General features: G+C 40.5%; 1 protein-coding gene across 1 annotated transcript in view; it reads left to right on the top strand.

Moving 5' to 3' along the window:
* LOC308664740 (cadherin-6) overlaps positions 1–23,353 on the top strand; it is a gene marked incomplete at both ends in the record, with an annotated part of 69,137 nt that overhangs the window by 18,271 nt on the left and 27,513 nt on the right. Inside the window, 3 exons of the mRNA XM_081322204.1 lie at positions 14,980–15,274; positions 20,623–20,742; positions 22,127–22,294. Of these exons, the coding sequence (XP_081178330.1) occupies positions 14,980–15,274; positions 20,623–20,742; positions 22,127–22,294 (583 nt within the window). The remainder of the gene's footprint in view (positions 1–14,979; positions 15,275–20,622; positions 20,743–22,126; positions 22,295–23,353) is intronic.

Raw genomic sequence — 23,353 nt, forward strand, 5'->3', positions numbered from 1 at the left:
TTCTTCACCTGCAACAAGAGGCTCTTTAGTTCCTCTTTGCTTTCTGCCATTAGAGTGATATCATCTGCATACCTTAGGTTGTTGATATTTCTCCCGGCAATTTTAATTCCAACTTTTGATTCATCTAACCCTGGCTTTCTCATGATGTGCTCTGCATATAAGTTAAATAGGCAGGGCAACAGTATACAGCCTTGCCGGACACCTTTCCCAATTTTGAACCAATCAGTGGTTCTGTGTCCAGTTCTCACTGTTGCTTCTTGACCCGCATATAGGTTTTTCAAAAGACAAATAAGATGGTCTGGTACGCCCATCTCTTTAAGAACTTGCCACAGTTTGTTATGATCCACACAATCAAAGGCTTTAGCATAGTCAATGAAGCAGAAGTAGATGTTTTTCTGGAACTCTCTAGCTTTCTCTATGATCCAGCGTATGTTGGCAATTTGATCTCTAGTTCCTCTGCCTCTTAGAAATCCTGCCTGTACTTTTGGTAGTTCTCAATCCACATACTGCTAGATTCTAGTTTTTAGGATTTTAAGCATAATTTTACTAGCATGTGAAATGAGTGCAATGGTGTGATAGTTTGAACATTCTTTGGCACTGCTTTTCTTTGGAATTGGAATGTAAACTGATCTTTTCCAATCCTGTGGCCACTGTTGAGTTTTCCAAATTTGCTGGCAAATTGAGTGTAGCACTTTTACTGCGTCGTCTTTTAATATTTTGAATAGCTCAGCTGGAATACTGTCACTTCCACTACCTTTGTTGTTGCTCAGCTTTTCTAAGGCCCACTTCACTTCACATTCTAGGATGTCTGGCTCGAGGTCAGTGACCACCTCATTGTGATTATCAGGGACATTAAGCTCATTCTTGTATACTTCTTCTGTGTAATTTTGCCACCTCTTCTTAATCTCTTCTGCCTCTGTTAGGTCCCTGGCATTTTGGTCCTTTATCTTGCCCATTTTTGCATGAAATGTTCCCTTCATCTCTCCAATTTTCTTGAAGAGATCTCTGGTCATCCCTATTCTATTGTTTTCTTCTATTTCTTTAAACTGTTCATTTAAGAAGGCATTCTTATCTTTTCTAGCTATTCTCTGGAATTCTGCATTCAATTGGGCGTATCTTTCTTTTTCTCCCTTGCCTTTCGCTTCCCTCCTTTCCTCAGCTATTTGCAAATGTTCCTCAGACAGCCATTTTGCTTTCTTGCATTTCTTTTTCTTTGGGATGGTTTTATTTGTCACCTCTACTGTATATTAAACAGGGATATGATTTAGTTCATACCTGAGTGGCCTAGTGCTTTTCCCTACTTTCTTCAGTTTAAGCCTAAATTTTGCAACGAGAACCTCATGGTCTCAGCCACAGTCAGCTCCTGGTCTTGTTTTTACTGACTGTATAGAGATTTTTCATTTTTGGCTGCAGAGCACATAGTCAATCTGATTTCTATGTTGACCGTCTAGTGATGTCCATGTGTAGAGCCGTCTCTTGGGTTGTTGGAAAAGAGTGTTTGCTATGACCATCGTATTCTCTTGACAAAATTTTGTCAGCCTTTGCCCTTCTTCATTTTGTACTCCAAGGCCAAACTTGTACTGGGATTGTATCTCAGTATTGCTTTTCCTACTCTTTTATTGACTATGAAGGCTACTCCGTTTCTTCTGAGGGATTCTTGCCCACAGTAGTATTCCTGATGGTCATCTGAATTAAATTCACCCATTCCTGTCCATTTCAGTTCGCTGATTCTTAAGATGTCGATGTTCAGTCTTGTCATCTCTTTTTTGACCAGGTCCAGCTTGCCTTGATTCATGGATCACTTCCTGAATTATCAAGAACCTGCACAGGCAAAAAGCGTACTGAGAATAGTAAGAGTCACACAGTAACCACACAGATACACTGAGTTGTGATAAACAGAAAAATACTTTACTATTAGGTGTAAAAACAAAAACACAATCCAAAACCAGTCCAGGTCATTCACAGATAAGAAACAGCAACAGTCCAGGGAGTATCCAAAATACAGTGTCTTCTTACCGGTCTGAAGTTCAAGTACACAGTTCCTAAGGTTTAACACAGTAGTAAACCAAACACAAAAACAATGAGAGCAAAGAGAGAGAGAGAGAAGCCACGTTCCTAGCTCCCTCTTATGGCCGTTGGAAAAACTTACACACCTATTGGCCAATTAGCACCTTAAAGTTATAACATCATGGTTTATATATTTCCAACCCAACCAGGTAGGCTATAACCATATGCCTAACAATGTGCCTAGATTTTAAATATAATGTAGTCTGTATTTTGATGAAGAGAGGGGTTTTTGCAATTTTTACAGAAGCCACATTCACAGATAATACTAAGGCATGATATTAATACATCTGATAGCTCTTACAGATAATACAGCAACAAATTAAACAATTGCTTCCCTTGCCTAATCAGGGTTTGGGGATTCCTTTGATGCTCACCAGCCACTTTGGTTTCAGTTTTCCATTTGAAAGTACAGTAAGCTCTGTTTAAATGGCGATCTACCAAACTCTTAAGTTCCTATCTACAGACGATAGTGTTTGAAGAGGTGGACAGGTAGCCATCTTCCCCTATAGTGAGCTTAATTACATTCTGTTTAAATTATGACAATTACTTCTAAATTTACATAAAGGCGTGTAAATACACTTCCACAATTTGTATCCTCTTTTGCCTTTTTTTAAATAATGCATTTCTTCTATTTTAACAATACCTAAATGCTAAGATGGTACAAAGAGATTACAGATTGCAATGCATGTATTTGGGAATAGCTGCCAATAAAGCTGGATCTTTACCTGCTCCTCAGGAGCACAGCCAGACCAATTGCTCTTCTAGTCAGTGTAGCTTTCTCATTTGGTTAACAGACATGGGAAATGAAATAAAAAGATCAATTTAAACATCACCTGTGAACAGTGTAATTTGCTTCATGGAGGGTTCATTGATAACTCTCAGAGTTTGCCTATAAATTAACTTTTCCATCTATGGTGAGTAATATGTGAGTGGAGCAGTTAAGGGAAGTGCAGTGAATGTGAAATGGTAAGATTTTCTTAATATTTTCGATTAATTAATCAAAAACATCCCCAGGGTGTTTTATAAATTTCAACCTGATATTTTTCTTTGGCATAATTGAGAAGAAAGATATACTGGGGAAAGAAGGATCATATATGAACAGCTGAAAACATATGCCAATATTTATTTGCTATGGGCCATGAAACTTTAGCAGGATCTAGATGTGGAAAAAAGAATTCATCATCACCCTTCTGAACCTTTGTCTAGCATTTAAAGAGAAAGCAAGTGGGAAAAATAGCTTTTTAACAATGAATTATTAAAGTGATTGATCACATCCTTGGATGAAATGGATTTGGCACACCTTTTCAATCAAGCTTTAGACCTGGATTTGGCACTGAAATTGTCTAGTCCCACACTGAACAATTAGTGCCAAGAAAGAGAAACAGAGAGAGCAACTTGTTGAAAGTTCTGAATCTGTCACTGGTTTTTCAATATTGTGATATTATTCTTCTGGGGTCTGAGTACCGTATTTTCCGGCGTATAAGACGACTGGGAGTATAAGACGACCCCGACTTTTGAGAAGATTTTCATGGGTTAAAAAGTTGTCTTATATGCTGGAAACCCTATACCATTTCAGATAAATGACTGTCCAGTCTCTTCTTAAAAAATTCCAGTGCTGGAGCATTCACCACTTCTGGAGGCAGGTTGTTCCACTGGTTAATTGTCCTCACTGTCAGGAAGTTTCTCCTTAGTTCCAGGTTGCTTCTCTCTTTGGTTAGTTTCCATCCGTTGCTTCTTGTCCAGCCTTGTGGTGCTTTGGAGAATAGCTTGACTCCCTCTTCTTTGGGGCAGCCCCTGAGATATTGGAACACGGCTATGTGGACTTCAACTCCCAGAATTCCTGGCTGGCTCAGGAATTCTGGGAGTTGAAGTCCACGATCCATAAAAGAACCAAGGTTGCCTACCCCTTGACTACACATACCCAATTCCAGCAACTGTTCTTTGTATGTTTTATCCTCCGGCTAAATCCGGCTGCAACACAAGCCCGATTCAGCCCCGTCTGATGCAGATGGTGCAAAGCCGCCCTTTTGAAGCCCAAAGGGGCTTTTACTTCCACCCACCCTTTTGAATACACGCAAGAGCTGCGTTCACACGACACGCTCTTCCAGGCCAGACTCTGAAAATGGCATGCCAGAAGCCGCAACCACTGCGGGAACTCCAAGTCCCTGCCTTTTGGCAGCCTGCACAGCCGAGCGCGATCCGGCTTTGAGAGCGCATTTGCAGACAAAGCAGCCGCCGCATCTGGAGCCAAGCCCCACCCAGGAGGCGGTCGGCCAGGCGGGCCCGGAAGATGCGCTGGAGAGCTGGGCTTGGGGCAGCCATGCCGAGGCTGGCTGGCGAGGGCCGCTGCATGGTCTGCGGGTGAGAGGGGCACCAGACCACCAAGTACCGCTGTCTGGGCTTCCGGGAGAGATAGTGGGTAGCAGGGCACGCTCTGCTTATGTTCAGATGCTGCTTGGGTGAGGGGGAGGGGCTTCCTGCCACTCCCAGGGTCTGGCGTTTGCAAGGGGGAGCGGAAGGGGCTTAGAGGCTCTTGGGGGTGGGAAGGGAGGGTCATGTTGGAGGGGGGGACTGGACTAAGGAGGCTTGAAGTTGCTTTGCAAAAACGGGGGCACTCGATTGATTTATGTACCCATATTTTCCGGCGTATAAGACGACTGGGCGTATAAGATGACTCCCGACTTTTGAGAAGATTTTCATGGGTTAAAAAGTCGTCTTGTACTCCGGAAAATACGGTACTTTAGCTCTGAAATGTTTCTGCTCCAAACTCCAAAAGGTCTTTGAGGATTTTTTTTTCTTATGACTTTTATATGATGAGACTCTGTAAGGTTTCATTTTCTCCCCATGTTGTGCAATCCTTGCAAGACAGCAGAGAGACCATTTAGAGATTAATAGTAAAATGTCATAAGAGTCAGGTGAGACATCAAGATAAGATGTCATTGTCATTTTTTTTTTACTGTGGGCACAATAGCACACATCAAAAATGAAATTTAGTTGCCTGCTCTCAAAGTGAAACACATACATGACACACACCTAAACATACTATGTACAAAATATATATAGACCCACACCCCTATATCTACATAACAAATAAATATTAAATACTGTCCATCTTGAATATATAACGAAAGGAGGAAGCTTGAGAGTTCACAAGGTTAATGCTGTATGGAATGAAACTATGGCTGAATCTGGATATTCTGCTACGGATACCACAAAGCCTCCTCCCAGAAGGAAAACAGGTCATGAAGAGGATGTGTAGTGTCCCAGATAATCTTATGGACACTGCTCAAGCAATGCTTCTGTGCTATGTCCTGGATGGAAGGGAGGGAGAGAACTGCCAATGATCTTTTTGGCCATCCTCACCACTCTCTGCACCACTTGTTCAAATGTTCAACTGGTGCTTGGCTGCTATAGTGGGCTGGATGAGAGCCAAAACCCTGAAGCTCATTCCAGAAAGGATAGAAGTGCCAATGACGGATGGGTTGTCTTTCCATTTTTGTAGAATCCAGCTTGTTCAGAATGATGTTACATTTCCTCTAAAGTTTAAAGTTTGGGAGTCCTCTATGTCCATTTTCATCTGTGGTGGCAAAAGTGTCTTCTGTAGATCAGAGGGTCCCCCCCCCAACCTTTTGGGCACCAGGGACCGGTTCCATGGAGAGAGGTTTTTCTGCAGATTAGAGGGTGCATGGTCTTGTGTGCTGCCTGCATCCCACGGATGAGGCTTTGCTTGTTTGTGCAGACCGCTTGCTGGCATGCCACGGCCTGATACTGGTCCACGGACCAGGGGTTGGGGACCCCTGCTGTAGATCATAGCACCTTTTCACGACCTCACAATATATTGGGATACAGATATTCTCTTTATGGTAATCCATAAGCTAATAATTTCCTTATAGATTACTATAATGTATGGGGCTGACTTTGAGGGTGGTTCAGAATATTCAATTCCTACAAAATTCTATGCCCTCAGGTGCTCAGAAGTGGGAAGTGATTACCCAAACATTCCTTTTCAATGACAGTCTCCCCCACCCCGATACTCCTAGCAAGGTACAATTGTTGTTGTTAGCTGCAAAGTCATGTCCGACTCATCGCAACCCTATGGACAACGTTCCTCCAGGCCTTCCTGTCCTCTACCATCTTCTGGAGTCCATTTAAGCTCACGCCTACGCTTCAGTGACTCCATCCAGCCACCTCATTCTCTGTCGTCCCCTTCTTCTATTGCCCTCAATCTTTCCCAGCATTAGGCTCTTCTCCAGTGAGTCTTTCCTTCTCATTAGGTGACCAAAGTATTTGAGTTTTAGCTTCAGGATCTGGCCTTCTAAAGAGCAGTCAGGGTTGATCTCCTCTAGGACTGACCGGTTTGATGGCCTTGCAGTCCAAGGGACTCACAGGAGTCTTCTCCAGCACCATAGTTCAAAGGCCTCAATTCTTTGGCGCTCAGCCTTTTTTATGGTCCAGCTTTCACTGCCATACATTGCAACTGGGAAGACCATAGCCTTGACTATACGCACTTTTGTTGACAGGGTGATGTCTCTGCTTTTTAGTGTGCTGTCTAGATTTGCCATTGCTTTCCTCCCGAGGAGCAAGCGTCTTTTAATTTCTTGGCTGCAGTCCCCATCTGCAGTGATCTTGGAGCCCAGGAAAATAAAATCTGTCACTACCTCCATTTCTTCCCCATCTATTTGCCAGGAATTGAGAGGGCCGGATGCCATGATCTTGGTTTTCTTAATGTTAAGTTTCAACCCAAGTTTTGCACTCTCCTTCTTCACCCGCAACAAGAGGCTCTTTAGTTCTTCTTCACTTTCTGCCATTAGAGTGGTATCATCTGCATATCTTAGGTTGTTGATATTTCTTCCGGCAATTTTAATTCCAACTTTTGATTCCTCTAACCCTGCCTTTCTCATGATGTGCTCTGCATATAAGTTAAATAGGTAGGGCAACAGTATACAGCCTTGCCGGACTCCTTTCCCAATTTTGAACCAATCAGTGGTTCTGTGTCCAGTTCTCACTGTTGCTTCTTGGCCCACATATAGGTTTCTCAAGAGACAAATAAGATGGTCTGGTACGCCCATCTCTTTAAGAACTTGCCACAGTTTGTTATGATCCACACAATCAAAGGCTTTAGCATAGTCAATGAAGCAGAAGTAGATGTTTTTCTGGAACTCCCTAGCTTTCTCCATGATCCAACGTATGTTGGCAATTTGATCTCTAGTTCCTCGCCTCTTTGAAATTCTGCCTGTACTTCTGGTAGTTCTCGGTCCACATACTGCTGGAGTCTAGCTTGTAGGATTTTAAGCATAACTTTACTAGCATGAGAAATGAGTGCAATGGTGTGATAGTTTGAAAATTCTTTGGCACTGCTTTTCTTTGGAATTGGAATGTAAACTGATCTTTTCCAATCCTGTGGCCACGGTTGAGTTTTCCAAATTTGCTGGCAAATTGAGTGTAGCACTTTTACTGCATCGTCTTTTAAGATTTTGAATAGCTCAGCTGGAATACTGTCACTTCCACTACCTTTGTTGTTGCTCAGCTTTTCTAAGGCCCACTTCACTTCACATTCTAGGATGTCTGGCTCGAGGTCAGTGACCACCTCATTGTGATTATCAGGGACATTAAGCTCATTCTTGTATACTTCTTCTGTGTAATTTTGCCACCTCTTCTTAATCTCTTCTGCCTCTGTTAGGTCCCTGCCGTTTTGGTCCTTTATCTTGCCCATTTTTGCATGAAACGTTCCCTTCATCTCTCCAATTTTCTTGAAAAGATCTCTGGTTGTCCCTATTCTATTGTTTTCTTCTATTTCTTTGCACTGTTCATTTAAGAAGGCATTCTTATCTCTTCTAGCTATTCTCTGGAATTCTGCATTCAATTGAGCATATCTTTCTTTTTCTCCCTTGCCTTTCGCTTCCCTCCTTTCCTCAGCTATTTGCAAAGCTTCCTCAGACAGCCATTTTGCTTTCTTGCATTTCTTTTTCTTTGGGATGGTTTTGGTAAGGTACAAATAGAAAAGACTAATTTTTGACATCAGAAAAAAACACTGTTCAGTCTTCAAATGATGTGTCAGTGTGGCTGTTCAACATTCTAAGTGTTTTACTTACAGTATTTTTCATTTTGTTCTATAGTTAATAAAATGTCTCAGTGTAGGCTTTCATTAATTATTGTATCTGACTGTTTGTACCCTTCTTGTTTTTTTGTGTTTTTTTGAAATTGTTAAAAACTGACATACAGTAATTCAGAGGGTGCTCTCTGAAGTACATGACTCAATTTTTTTTAAAAAAAATTATTTGCTGCTCTAATTTTTGTAGCCCTTGTTTATGGCTTTTGAATAGGTTCTCTTGCTGTTTTATTCAGAGTGAGGAGGTTTAAATTTGTGTTATATTCTATACAATCCATTGAGAGTCATTTGACTGGTAGGAAGCTAGAGAGATTGACAGAGGATGCCTGCTTTCAACATCATATCTACAGTTTATTGTATAGGATGCTAATGCCAGATTATATTAATATGAGACGTGGAAATTGCATATTCTGTTCTTGCAGAAGTTTACTCTTAACCATGGCAAAAGCATGACCCAGTAACTAGTTTTTGATCCTTTATCCTTAGGATGATACCATCTCATCCCCTGTTCATAACTGAGGCAAGTTAAAATCGAATGCTTCAATAGCATTTTCTCCTTTTTCCCAATACAGTTACTACATGTACATAGCATCTGCCATGCTTCATCAAAGAAGTGGTTGTAGACAAGGTCAGGCATTGTGATATGCCCATTCCTATTGGCCACTTCGGCCTGTAATGAACCTGCCCTTTTTCCTCCAGTCACTGGGCATTGCCCTCCATGATCATTTTGTTTGCACTGCAAGAAAGACTGAACATTTGGCTTCCACTGATGCCATTGCCCATTCTAAACTGCTTGTCAAGTTTCATGCATGTTCCCTTATGCACTGGTTTACTGATATTTTGAACAAGCTTTAGACTTTCTCCAGAGAGAGAGGTAATCCTGAACTGCATCTAAAAACGATCTAGACTAGGAGATCCAGCTCCTGCCAGATGACATTAATGATTGCATTATAGGTTTTTGTTGCTTCTACCCACAAGATATTTCACATTTTCCTGTTGCTATTGCTTTGATGGGACTACATCTGGATGAGCTACATCTGAATGCTCCCAGATCCAGCCCCTTACAGCAACTCCCTTCCCTTATGAGCCAAGAATGATGCTCACACATTATCAATTCCTCCTTATCCATTTCACCTTGAAACTTTCCTCTATCTCTATGACCTATCCTCCTGGTTATTTTTGCATTCTTTCAGAAGAAGCTAGACCCAGTTTCAGAAATAGCCTGTCTTACTCCGTTTCTGCAAGCTGCCACCTTGACAGGTGGCCAAGCCAGCTGTTCTAAGCATTCATCTATATTCACCTTCACACTCCTACACATATTAAGGAGAGGGGTTGATAGTTATGTGTACCCTGGTACATTATGTACGATGGGAGGAAAAACAAAAGCAGAATAGCCAATAAATCACTTTCCTCAACTTGTCTTGCATTAAAAGAAGGAGGAAAACACATTTACTGATATATGTTCATGAACTGGAGCCAAGCAGTTTCACCTGACCATCTGGCTGTGCCCAACATGAGATCTCAATATTAGATCTTGTTGCCTTTTTTTCCATAGGTTACTGAAATAAAACATTCCTGATATGGCCAGACAAAGGTTTTTATGCAGATATTTTATTTTCTCCTTAGTAAATTTCCTGGACTTAGAAAAAAGATGGAGAAAGCAGTGGGAAAACACACAAGGTCATAAGTGGAAGAAAGTTATTCGGGACATCAACATTCCCCTTCTAAAAATTAAAGAATGAGGCAAGATGATTGCACAATAAAAGATTTTATTGGAAATATCTGAGAAGTAGTTGCCACTACAAATGTCTGTTGTGCATTAAATGACTAAAACAGACTATGTTTGTTTGTTTGTTTGTTTGTTTAAGCATCTAGTACTGACTTTGAATTGATACTGGTTTAATTTTAAAATTGGCTAAACCATTTCTTGAAACCCCATGAAATCTTGGGGAATAAAAGCTGAGTAATTTTGTTGAGAGTACTTCTTTTGTTCCCATAATGAAAAGAGTCAAAGTCTCTGCATGAACAGCAATAACAACTAATAGTTTCTGTGAAGCTGAGGACTAGAGCAAGGACAAGTACAGGGAGAAGAGTCTGAAACAACTGCAATATCTTTGCAAATGGCATTTTTCTTCTGGTACTCTGTTCTGTATTATTCACTTGGTAATATAAAACTGAAAAATCAAGGATCTCCTAGTAATCTTTCATAGTTCAGGTCTAGCCATGGTGGTGCAGTGGTTACAATGCAGTACTGCAGGCTACTTCTGCTGACTGCCAGCTGCCAGCAGTTCGGCAGCTCGAGTCTCACCAGCTGAAGGTTGAATCAGCCTTCCATCCTTCTGAGATTGGTAATATGAGGACCCAGATTGTTGCTTAGAGAGGGCTGTCAGGCTCTATGAAGCGGTATATAAGTCTAAGTGCTATTGCTATTGCTATGGAGATTCTCAGTCATCCAGGTCAAGTTTATCCCTAAGGTGCTTTTTCAAAAGGCAACTGGACTTTGTTTTTCCTTTCAGCAGTTCCAAGAAGGTTCTACACCCAGTTGCACTATGCAGGTGACCCTGAGGGCACAGATAAACCTCCAAGTGGTCTCAACGACTCTGAGAAAGTGCAGATGAGTGCAAGGAATAGAAATCCTTCCATCCCCCATCATTCAGTCAAAACTGAAGAAGCTTTTTGGATGAGAAGCAAAATGTCTTCAAGGAAAAATGAAGTCCTGTTGCCTTTTAAAAAAACCACCTTGGGGCCTTCATGGTTCAGGGGTTCTCAGACATTTGGATTCACCTTTCTCCAGTGGTCTCTACCTATTTGGTAAGAACTGGCAGCAGGCAACATGCTCCTGGTCTCATCATGTTACCCTTCTCTGGGGCTTTTCTCTTGAGCAGTATCAAACCCCCCAAAAGTTCACCCAGCCTTGACAATGCTGAGCATTAGGAAAACTTTAAAGTCTTAGCTCTTTCAACAGTCCTGGGATTTGCTTGGGATGTGTGTTGGTTGTGCAATAGTTTTGTTTCCCTCACATGGACATTCTTTAATTCTTCTTGCCAGTTGTCATAATAACTTGTATTCTTTACCTCAGGGATCCCCAACCCCCAGTCCGTGGACCAGTACTGGGCTGCAGCATGCCAGCAACCAGTCCATACAAACAAGCAAAGCTCCATCCGCGGGATATAGGCAGCACACAAAACCATGCACCCTCCGATCTGCAGAAAAACCTCTCTCCCTGGTGCCCAAAAGGTTGGGGACCTCTGCTTTACATGATTGTATATTGCCTAAAGTTGCTGGTGGTGATCAAAATTGATATAATCAGTACACTGTATATCAGTTGATATATAAATTGATTAAATGAATAAACTTGCTTTAGGTTCAAACTGAAAATACATATCAATTTTTCCTTCACTTGATGCCCTCCAGTAACACCGGACAATAATTTGCATCATCCAATAAGCAAATGATGTAGAGATGAAGGGAGAAGGCTGACATATGGCTTAAATACTACATTATTATGTTTACTAAAGTTTTGCGGAATACCAGATTTAATGGTACTGATTCATGCTCATAGTATCTGTCAAGAGCACTTAAAACAAGTGCAACTTTTTCTGCACTCAAAGCTTCTCTTTCCTAGTGACTTGTGATTGAGGGAAAGGGCACATTTAATTTAAGCTATGCTTGATACATTAATCCACATTGTTGTGTTTAGATTTATCATATATATTTCTTATATTTAAAGCTGGTTATTTTCCTTAGAACATGAGGATGACAGACAGATACCATTTTATTTTACAAAAATCAGAGTGAGAGAGTCCTTATGAACAGATTTATTTCACAGCTGGCTAGAATTTTAACTTTGGTCTCCTTGCTTCAAGTGAAAGATCTCTCTTTGTGCTTTAGATTTTAATTGCAACGAAATGTATAACAATTATTCCGGAACATTGCAATGAAAATGATGGTTTTACAGCTCTGCCAAATGAGCTCTGCACAATGTAAAATACATAATTCATCAGAATGGTGTGTAGATTTTAATTGACTCTGCAGATTTTTACATGTAAAACAGCATATTATGGACATAATTACAATAATGCTATAAATAGAGTAATTTAATAATTATGACAGCAGCATCCACAGCAAGCTACAGTGATCTAAAAGTGTAAATATATACTTGGTGATGTCATGATGCATATCCCATCCTTATTCCCAATGTCTGATGCAAGTACGTAAGCTACCATACTTTGAAGATGAATATATATAACTCAAAACTGTCTATTCAATATGAATACATTTCCTTTTATACAAATTTGTCACAAACAATAAATGCATTGTCATTGTTATTTTTCACAATTTTCAGCAGAGATAGATCTACCAGTTATCAAATGGCCTCCTATATTTTGTATCATAACTCAGCCTAGAGTTTATCGGTTCTAGACATAAATATTCTTTTTAAAAAGTCCATCTTTTGTGTTATTTATTCTAACATAAATTAAATAGGCTACCTATCTGTGTTGATTACTGTATCTCAGGCATTTATCTTTGTCTTATTATCATATAGAATAAATTATAAATTATAATACAGAATAATTTCCAGTTCACCTTTCCTTCTTCCATGTAGAATATCTTTGTTGTTTCTATTCTCTTGAGCAGTTCTTCGTTTTGTAGAATAAAGTATGGCAAAACCAGGGCCAAACTGTTGGTTTAATCAGGTATCCTTAATATTATATATTAGACAAAATAAATATCCCCTGTAATTTCTTGTTACCATTCTAAATGAGGTATGGAATAATTTTCTTATTTTTGTCTCTATAGTATAATTACTTCATAAGGCAATTTAAATTCATATATAAAATGATTAAAATATCTGTTGCTACTAGCATTCAAGACTATGTGTTTGCTCTAGGAATAAATTCATTGAACTAAGCGCACAAGATTTAAAATCAGAGATAAATGAGTATAATTAGTGTATCTTGTATTTAGCATGCTAGATTTTTAGGGGATTTTTTTTTGCCCCCTAATACAAATAGCGCTAACTTAGGAGAGCACAATTACAACTAGCAAAATGAGGCAATTGAAATGTTTCTTTCCTGAAGAAAGTCTGAAGAAAAGATGTAATCTGAAATAGGTAGTTACACTGGAAAGAAATCATCCCAATTTGGGATTCCAAAGAAAATGCCAATAATAAGGAACTTCACTTTTATGACAGTGCCAATACCAGCTTCGAAAGAGGGTTTTCCTCAAGATCCTAACAAACAAATTTCTAGGTTAATGTTTAGGTTAAATCTTAAACTGATTTGGTGTAGTGGTTAAGACAGGCGTAGGCAACCTTGGCTCTTGTTATGACTCATGGAGTTCAACTCCCAGAATTCCTGAGCCAGCATAGCTGGCTCAGGAATTCTGGGAGTTGAAGTCCATGAGTCATAAAAGAGCCAAGGTTGCCTACCCCTGGGTTAAGACATCAAGGAAACCAGGACATTGTGAATTCTAATCCCACTTTAGGCACTTATCTAGCTACCAGTAGGTAACCTTGGATGAAGCCCTCTCTCTCAACCCTAAGAAGCAGGCCAGAACAAACTACTTCTGCAATCTTGCCAAGAAAATGACACAAACCTCTTCAGCAGCTGCCAGGAGTCAATACTGACTCAAAAGCATACACACACACACACACACACACACACAAACACACACACACACACACACAAACACACACACTGTTCTTTAATGGCTGCTTTGGTCCCAGCCATTATTATATTCATGAATATATGATGATGATGATTAATTGATTATGAGCCATCAAATCGATGTCGACTCTTAGCGACCACATAGATTGATTTTCTCCAGAAATATCTTATTGTAGTCATAATCATTTTCATTGCCTATTGATGTTATTGGCACTTTGGCAAGCCTATATATGAAATGAAAAGTCAGATTTTGTGGTCCACATTCTTGGATAGTGAAAGAAATTAAGTTTCTTGGCATCCCAAGTGCAGAGCTGCCCATTTGAATGGATGCTGGTAAAATTAAACTTTAGCAAGGGCTATCGTAGTCCAAACCTTTCACAGTATCTAAACCAGGGGTATCAAACTCGCAATGTCACGTGACGTGTCATGACATATCGTGACTTTTTTTACCATTGCTGGCAATGGGGTGGGCGCGGTTTTGCTATGATGCATCTGGCCCACAGGCCAGCAGTTTGACACCCCTGATCTAAACTATCTTACAATAATCCCCTTCCTTTTAAAAAAATAATAATTGTGTTAATAAAACTTGAATGGCTGGAAATAGCTCATACAGAAATATTCTAGAACAGGGGTGTCAAACTCAATTTCATTGAGGGCCGCATCAGCATTGCGGTTGCCCTCAGGGGGCCGGGTGGGTATGGCCAGGGTGGGCGTGGCCTACTGGGTGGGTGTGGCTAGAGTGCGTATGGCCTACTGGGTGGGCATGGCCAACTCTACATCGTTCGCATCAAGGGTGCCTATGGGGGCCTGGGCAGGAGTGGGACAGATCTGAGGGTCTCTGGCAGAAGGAGGGTCTCTGGGCCAGGGCCAAGGCAGTGGGGGCCATTCCCTCACTGTTTCCAGGATGGCTTCGCGGGCCGCATGAAACCACTTGGTGGGCCGGATCTGGCCCCCGTGGCCTTGTGTTTGACATGTCTGTTCGAGAGTGGACTGAGATGTACAATGTAATGAATAATCTCCCTGACTTATTCTCACCAAAAATATTGCCTGACCATCAATCTCAGTTGACAGAGGTGAAGCTTAGGAAGGATTTTCCAGATATGCTTTTGCTTAAAATTCTTGTTTCTCTCACAGCTTCACTCTGACCAGGATAAAGGAGACGGTTCACTCAAATACATCCTTTCCGGAGATGGAGCAGGGGACCTCTTCATCATCAACGAAAACACTGGCGATATTCAGGCCACGAGAAGACTTGATAGAGAAGAGAAACCTGTTTACATTCTTCGTGCTCAGGCTATCAACAAAAAGACTGGGAGGCCCGTGGAACCAGAATCAGAGTTTATCATTAAGATCCACGATATCAATGATAATGAGCCCCTGTTTACAAAGGACATTTACAATGCCAGCGTCCCAGAAATGTCTGAAGTAGGTAGGTGTCAGATCACCCAACCATGCAGGGATTAGTTTTCATTAGCTTGTCAAATAGCAGTCCTACAGTTGGGATTACTAAGATCAAAGCAATGAGTACTTAACATGTCCAGCTGTGTGTTTTTCTGCTCTACAGTAGAGGGGGAGGAGGAGGAGAGATAAAGACAAAAGATCTGCATTAAGTCCTTTGTGTTGGAAGAAAGATGACAGAGAAAAGTGATTTGTAGAAGCAGATAAGCCTCTGGTATCACTGTAGCATCGATTTGATAAAACGGTTGCTTAGTAAGATGATATTATGCAGCAGCACATGGTCATCAAACTAAAGGAGGAGTACAATTGAAAATCGCCCTTACTACATAAAAAGTATATTCTACACAACCAGGTCTTTTAATAGTTAACTTTCAGATTCGACTAAATTGTAATAAACATGTATTTACTGCCACATATTCAGCGACTGTTTTTATATATGCCCTTCTGTAAAGATTAGAGTAATTTCTAGATGCTGATAGAAGTCCACACCTTTGGCACAGCTTTCTGAGCAATAACAAAGATTTGGTATTTGGAACTGAGGTTGTATTGAAGGTCCCATTTGAATTAGAACTGGCCTGCACAACTGTGTCAGTAAGAGGGGAAACACTGTTTTAATTTTTGTTGACTAAAAAACTATTAACAAATCCATGCTATTTTTCCCCTTTGGTTTTATCATTATTTCCACTTAAATCAAAATTCAGTGGCATCAATCATAGTATACACACATATTTGAAAATTTTGCCTTGAGTGGAGATAACTTAAAATGTATATTTGACCAAAATAAGGAGAATTCAGCAGGGAACGTTACTATCTGATTAAGTTAATGAACTGGTTTTCATATGTCATCTAAGTTTATACAGCTGTTGTATTGTAGCATTCCCATGCACCAGCATTAGGAGCTATCTATATTCTATACGTCAGTCCAGCAGGTAGGCAACACTTTGCTGACTTTGACTGATCTTAGAAAACTAAGCAGGCGTGAAGCTTGTTTAATAGTTGGATGAAAGACCACAAGGAAATTGCAGGGCTATAAGCTACACTGGGAAGTGAAAAAGCTACACCTAGAAAGAGGTAGTGGCAAACTATTCCCATATTGCTGCCACAAAAACCACATGGATATGTCCAGAGTGTTGGTCATATTGGATCACATTGTCCTGGTTTTCTCCTTTCCATCAAGTTTCTGTTTGGCTTACTATTTCAATATTCTTGTGGACTTAAGAGATTTTCACAATCATATTTGGAGGACTGGGGAAGAGCTGCTACGAGAAGGTAAAATTGAGACAGATAAGAGCAAGAGTGGTTAGGATCCAGCATTTGGACCGATTCTGTAGAGACAGTTTTTTCCGCAGACGCTCCATGATCCCCTGAAAAATACCCGGTGCAATACTTACTCCAAACTGTAAGCGTTTAACTTTGAAAGCCCCCATGTGAGTCGCGATCGTTTGAGCCACGGCTATGGCCTCATCAACCGACAATTGCTGATAGGCCTGTGCTAAATCAAGTTTAGCAAAAATAGTACCCCCTTGCAAGGAGGCTAAAATATGATTGACCACTGGGACCGGGTAAGCGTGTTGCTTGAGGGCTTTATTTAGAGTGCATTTATAGTCAGCACAAATGCGCACTTCCCCGTTGGCTTTAAGTGGGGTGACTATAAGAGTTTCCCACTCCCCACCATCAACAGGCTGTAACATGCCCTGTTCTATGAGCTTATCAATTTTGGAATGAATTTTATGTTTTAAGGCAAAGGGGACCCTACGAGGCTTAACCATGATTGGAACTACGTTGGGATCTAACTTAAATGAGATAGGCGAGCCTGTGTATGTGCCTAGGGTTGAATAAAAAACATCCACATATTCCTTGCATACTGATGCGAGGTCTGCCGTTTGTGTCCAGGTTATGCCAGTAATCTGAATACCTAAGGCATCAAACCAATCGAGTCCAATGAGACTCGTTCTCTGGCCCCCTACTACTATTAGATCCAGGTGCCCCAAAAACCATTTAAACTTTACCAACAAAGTGGCTTCTCCCATAACTTTAACGTGAGCATTTTGAAAATCTGTTAGGATTATATCTGAGGGTCTTAGTTTGGCCCAATTGTTACTGCGCCTACACACGAAGTTAAAAGTGTCTTGAGAAATAATTGAAACTGCAGAGCCAGAGTCCAATTCCATCTTACATGGAACTCCTTCTAGCTCTATCATGAGCTTAAGTTTGGATTTGAGGGGGCGTCGAGCCCCGGTGTGGCATACGCTTCTACGGCTTCTGAAAAAAACCACACTAACTGGACCCTGGGCCCCAGTACCTCTCCTAGTCAGTTCTTCCGACTGGTGTTTGGGTGGCCGGTCTCTCTGGCGGGCTCTGCAAACCACTGCGATGTGGTCTGTCCTTCCGCAAGCTCTGCACGTGGCTGATCGAAATCTGCAGTTGGCGTGGAAATGGTTGCCACCACACCCCTTACATCTCAGTAAGAGAACTGCCTTGTAATGGTCTTCTCACTGCTGGCTGTTTCAGTGTTGCGTGTTGGGCTGCTTTTGGAGTCGGTTGATTTCAGGTTCTTCCTCCTCAGAGAATTCTTTGGTGCGTTTGGCATCCTCACGGTGGACTGTTTCTTCAAACTTTGTCAATTTGGCGGGCTGCACTGTTTGAACGGTGCTCCCGGCAGCTTCGTTGGCCATCACCTCATCTTGTGCTTCAGAAAACATTAAATTTGGCCTAGCAAAGAGTCTCTGCTGAAGCATTCTGTCCCGTAGGCCACAGACGAGCCGGTCTCGTAATTGCTTTTCTAAATTTGAAAATTTGCAAAGGTGTGCAGCCTGCCTCAGGCCCCCCTATGAACTCAGAAGCTGATTCACCCGATTGCTGCACTCTTTGGTCGAACCTGAACCGCCAAGCCATTTCAGACATCTTGGGCTGGAAGTACCCGGTTAGCTTCTTTTTGAGGTCTGCATAGGAGACTGCTTCAATCGGTGTCGGCGCGAAAAGGTTCTCAGACAAATCAAAGGTTGCTGGGCTGCACACGCAGAGTAGCATTGCAGCCTTCAGTCCTTCTTCCGCGATCTGATTGGCCCTGAGGTAGTTTTTTACTTGTGATAGATATGATGGCCATTCCTCCAGGTGTTTCACGTCGAATTCTCTCAGTTTCCTGACCTTCAGCATTCTTTTGCTGGTTCCTGCGTTCTTCCGGATCCTGCTTCCAGGCTCAGGGAATGAGTCCACTGAGCACGAGGTTGCTAGCGTAGCTTGCTAGCCGACCTTGAGAGAGGGGGGGAAATGCCTTTTCCCTCCAGCGTGCGCTGCCTTTCAACTCTTAATCAGTGAAGCAGGATCCCACCTTCATCGCCACTGTTAAATAGCAGGTTCTTTGGTGCAGGAATGAAGACGCGAAGCTGAGTACAAGGTAACTCATAGTTTATTTTGTGCAGAAACTGTACTGGGGAAAAGGCTGCAACTAGCCGCAATATATAGTCTAGCCCCTAGGTGGCAGCCAATAGGTTTGAATCAACCATTGCTGCCTGGAGACAGCCAATTGTAGCACAGGAGACTTGTAATCTGGGTTGCTGGAGAGCTGTTAGCTGCTCTAGCAACCCACGTGGTATACTTTAAGAGCCCAGGACATAACAGTTTGTAAATCCAAAGATGGTTTTACATGAGCATACCTAGGAAATACTACTGTATATACTCATAGATAAGTTGTGAATGAGCTGAACCTGATTTTTTAGTTACATTTTGCTTCCTAAAATTCTGAGCTTATCTACAAATATATTTGGTAAGCTCAACTCAAAGGATGTTCTAGATTTACCTTATTTGTTACCAACCTAGAAACATCACATCTCCTGGGTGCAAGAGTATTCCATGATCTAAAAGCAAAGGGACTAACATTAACTGAGGCCATCTCCTCTTGTTTGACAGTAAGAAAATGGGGAACCAAGATTTTTATATTCAACTTTTGATTGCACATTGCATGAACTGGGACACCGTATGGTTTAAAAAAATATTCAAAAGTCATTTTTGGATTGGATACAAGTTGCATTAATTTGAACTGCTTCAAGGAGGTTTAATTATTTTTTCCCAGACTTATAAAGGTGTTTGGAAAAATGTCAGGTTGCTTTAATGAAACCCAGATAGGTGTTATGCTTCCAAGACACTATCCAATGTCACTCTGGATAGTGAGACAGATGGAATATAAATTGAATAAGTAAATACAATTTTTCATTCATTTGTAAGCATCCATCACAGTATGCACATTATGGTTTACAGACAGGAAGAACAAATCCAGTTGCCAGGTCAGAAAAGAGTGCCTACTTCTATAGGACACTGCATTTAGAAAGAATATGTATTGGTGTATCTAAGTGTATACTTTATAAATAAATAAATCTTGGCGTATTTATAAAATCAGCTTCAAATCAAGGCAGGCTTGTGCTGACTTATATAGATTCAGCTATGCAGGTTTATTGGTATCAAGCAAAAAAGAAATGGCTTGCCACCAGCCTTTTCTAGCATTGTGTTTTGATCGTCAAATCTTGCCTACAGATCTGGATTTCCTCCGACTCTGTTTTGCTTTTCAAATTAGCCAAAGTGCTATCAGTTACTTGGGATCTTGTTCTCTGGGCTTGTCTGTACTATATATTCTTCAGCACACTCTTTTTTGCTATTACCCCAGAAGCAATTTTCTTATATCTGAAAAAATACATTTTTGTGGGTCTGAATTTGGCCGTTCACCTGCCTGTTCTTTAAATTGCTTGATCTTTTGATTTCCCCCCCCCCCAAGAATAGCCAAATGGGGAAGAGGCTGAGCGAGAGAAAGAACTCTGATAAGCAGAAATTTCCTTTATCCTCCTTTGGCTTGTCAGAATTGCCCTTCTTTCATTGTTTCCAACAGGAGAATAAGAAATTTCCTTTTATTCCAAACAGCAGGCACAAGCATGAACTGATCCCATTAAAGAACATAAAAAACCCCTCCCTCATACCAGTTAAATCTCCTTTTCAGCTTGATAACCGCTATTTGTAAAATAAATGTCAATGAGCTGAAAAATGAATGACACAATGACATCATGTGCAGTTTGATTCCTTTGAGCCGCTTGCAAAACATTGGAACAGCTCCATCTTTCAAAGCGGGATGGCGCATGCTTATATTTACAGTTAATTTTCATAAAATTCGTCCAGCCAGTGCTTCAAGGGCAGACCTTCAAAATTTGCAGTATCTGACTTGTCTTCATAAAATCTATTCTTAAACCCCAAATTCTGTTAGCTCTACAATTGACAGCAGTTGAAATGGCATCTTTTGATACACCAGCTTATAACTCTATTTCATTGTCACAGGGACATTTGTCATGCAAGTCACTGCAACGGATGCCGATGACCCCACGTATGGGAACAGCGCTCGAGTTGTCTACAGTATTCTCCAGGGGCAGCCATATTTTTCTGTTGAGTCTGAGTCAGGTCAGAGGCCTTTAATCTGTCATACTCTGATAACCTCCATAATTTAAAATGACTTGTTAAGTCAAGCTAAGATGTCATTAGGCAAACTCTTCAAAGAAATCCATTTGACTCAATGCAGGCTTTGAGAGTTACAATGGAGCAATACATCTGTAAGCATGACATATTTTTTAAAATCAGAATATCTTAACCTAATAAGCAGAACTTAGCCTGGATGCAAATCCATTTAGCAAACATTGGGTATGTAGATGCTTCCATTAAAGTTGTGCTTAGCACAGTCATTTGACTTTGAATGTGGGAGGGGGAAAAAGGAATTATATGCAGGGGAAAGATCTTGCTAATCAAAGGTCTTTTAAAAAAATGGAACTCGACTTGCCAAAATTTCTCCTCCTGTTTAGTTTGTGGCCTACTTTGGCTTTGATAACAGCTTTATGCCTTTTATTTTTCCAAGTAACAAAATTGCTAAGCACATTGGTTTGTGCTTAAATTGTAAGCCGCCCTGAGTCTTCGGAGAAGGGCGGGATATAAATGGGATTAAAATAAAATAAAAATAAATAAATAACAAACTTTTCCTCATAAATTGAAAGTGGCTATGTGGCATTCTCTCCTCCAATTTTCCCCTAACACAACCTTGTGAGCTAGATTGTGACAGTGACTGATTGAAAGTCACCTGGTGCTTTTTCACCATTTAAGAAGGATTTTAGACTGGGTCTGCCTGGTTCTAGACCAACACTGCAGCGCACTGGATCATATGGAAGAAATGAGAGAGAGAGAGAGAGAGAGAGAGAGAGAGAGAGAGAGAGAGAGAGAGAGAGAGAGAGAGAGAGAGAGAGAGAGAGAGAGAGAGAGCTGCTAAAATCTATCTTAGAATATGTTTGTTTGTTTTTGTTTTTGTTTCCACTTTGAAGTACGTGAATTACCCTATTAAGGAGAATGAGCATCAAAGCATTAAGTTTAGCAATTAATGAAATCATTTAAGAATAGGACATACTTGGTACACAGTAGATACTGTCAACATAAGATTAAACATAGCTGCTGCTCCAGCAATTCACAACTGGCTCATACTGGGAGGTATGAAGGAGAGGCATTGTGTTATCTTTGTCACCGTTTCCATCTCCATCTCTAGCTAATCCATATCTAATTTCTGTCTGTCTGTCTGTCTGTCTGTCTGTCTGTCTGTCTGTCTGTCTCTCTCTCTCTCTCTCTCTCTATCTCTATCTATCTATCTATCTATCTATCTATCTATCTATCTATCTATCTATCTATCTATCTATCTATCTCTATCTCTATCTCTATCTCTATCTCATCTTAGATGCACTGCATTCTGACTACTTAGGTATTACTTAGAATAACTTATTTAAAAAAACCTTTTTTTTTTCATTCCTAGGTATCATCAAGACAGCTTTGCTGAACATGGATCGAGAAAACCGGGAGCAATATCAAGTAGTCATCCAAGCCAAGGATATGGGAGGCCAGATGGGTGGATTGTCAGGAACCACAACGGTGAACATCACCCTGACTGATGTCAATGACAATCCACCCCGCTTCCCCCAGAGTATGAGAAAGATACTTTTTTTCCCTTATATAGTTACATCCATAAAACATTTTGGCAATCAAATGATAGGAACTTTATGTATAGGTCGATGGACATAGCTGAGGGGAAAGGAATGGCTTTTTACAATTTACTGTCAACATTAGGCCGCAGGTCTCTGCAAGCAACAACAACAACAACAACAACAAAACAGCCAAAGCTCTAATCTGTAATGTATTTATCTCCTTTGAATTCATATATTTCATTAAAAAGGAGATTTAGTCCTTATAGTTGCCAACATATCGTTAAAATGTTAAGTAACTAGTTATCCTAATATAGAATTTTATTCTCCCTTTGCGTGGTGGGAAAGCCATTCCTTACTTTTTTCCTCTATTTTTCAGTTTATTTCTCTTTTTTAAAAAAAAAAAACTTTCTATTTTTCTTGTTATTTAAAGCACTGATTAGTTCACATCAACAAACTGTTCTTAACTATCGGCAATTACTCATAAGAGTTTTCTTTTCAGTTATTCTGGTGGTGTAATATACTACTTTAAAGGATCAAAAGAAATCACATAGGAACCAATTCAAATATAATAGGGAAAATTAGTCCAATTGTTAACCTATGTCTACATCATTTATTTTTGTTTCTCTTTTTCACTATTAAGTCACCTGCATAAAATACTTTTTTGTTGTTGTTTCATCTTGGGCTCTTATTTTTGCCAAATGCTATGGAAATCTCACACAGATCCACCACTAATAGATCACTTACCCATGTGGGAGAATCCTTTTGCCTGACATATTTGCTTTCCAGAGGCAAGGAATTCTCCATGCATTTGTAAAGCACTACTTTACAAAAGTACATTGTCAGGTACTTTTTTCTACAAGGAAAAAGAATTCAGGAGAGAAAAATACGAGAAATGAATTTATTTTTCTTTTGTTCCTGCTGAAGAAATATTCATAATATAGGACAAATATCAGCCTGTGGGTACAGGGAACAGGAAACTCCTTTTGACATGAGTTCTTTATAATGTGAGATGCTTCAATGATGCCTCAGGTTTTGCAGAAGGTGTAACACAACAATAC

The sequence above is a fragment of the Vipera berus genome (assembly GCF_964194415.1).
Source record: "Vipera berus genome assembly, chromosome: 3".
Classification (NCBI taxonomy): Eukaryota; Metazoa; Chordata; class Lepidosauria; order Squamata; family Viperidae; genus Vipera; species Vipera berus.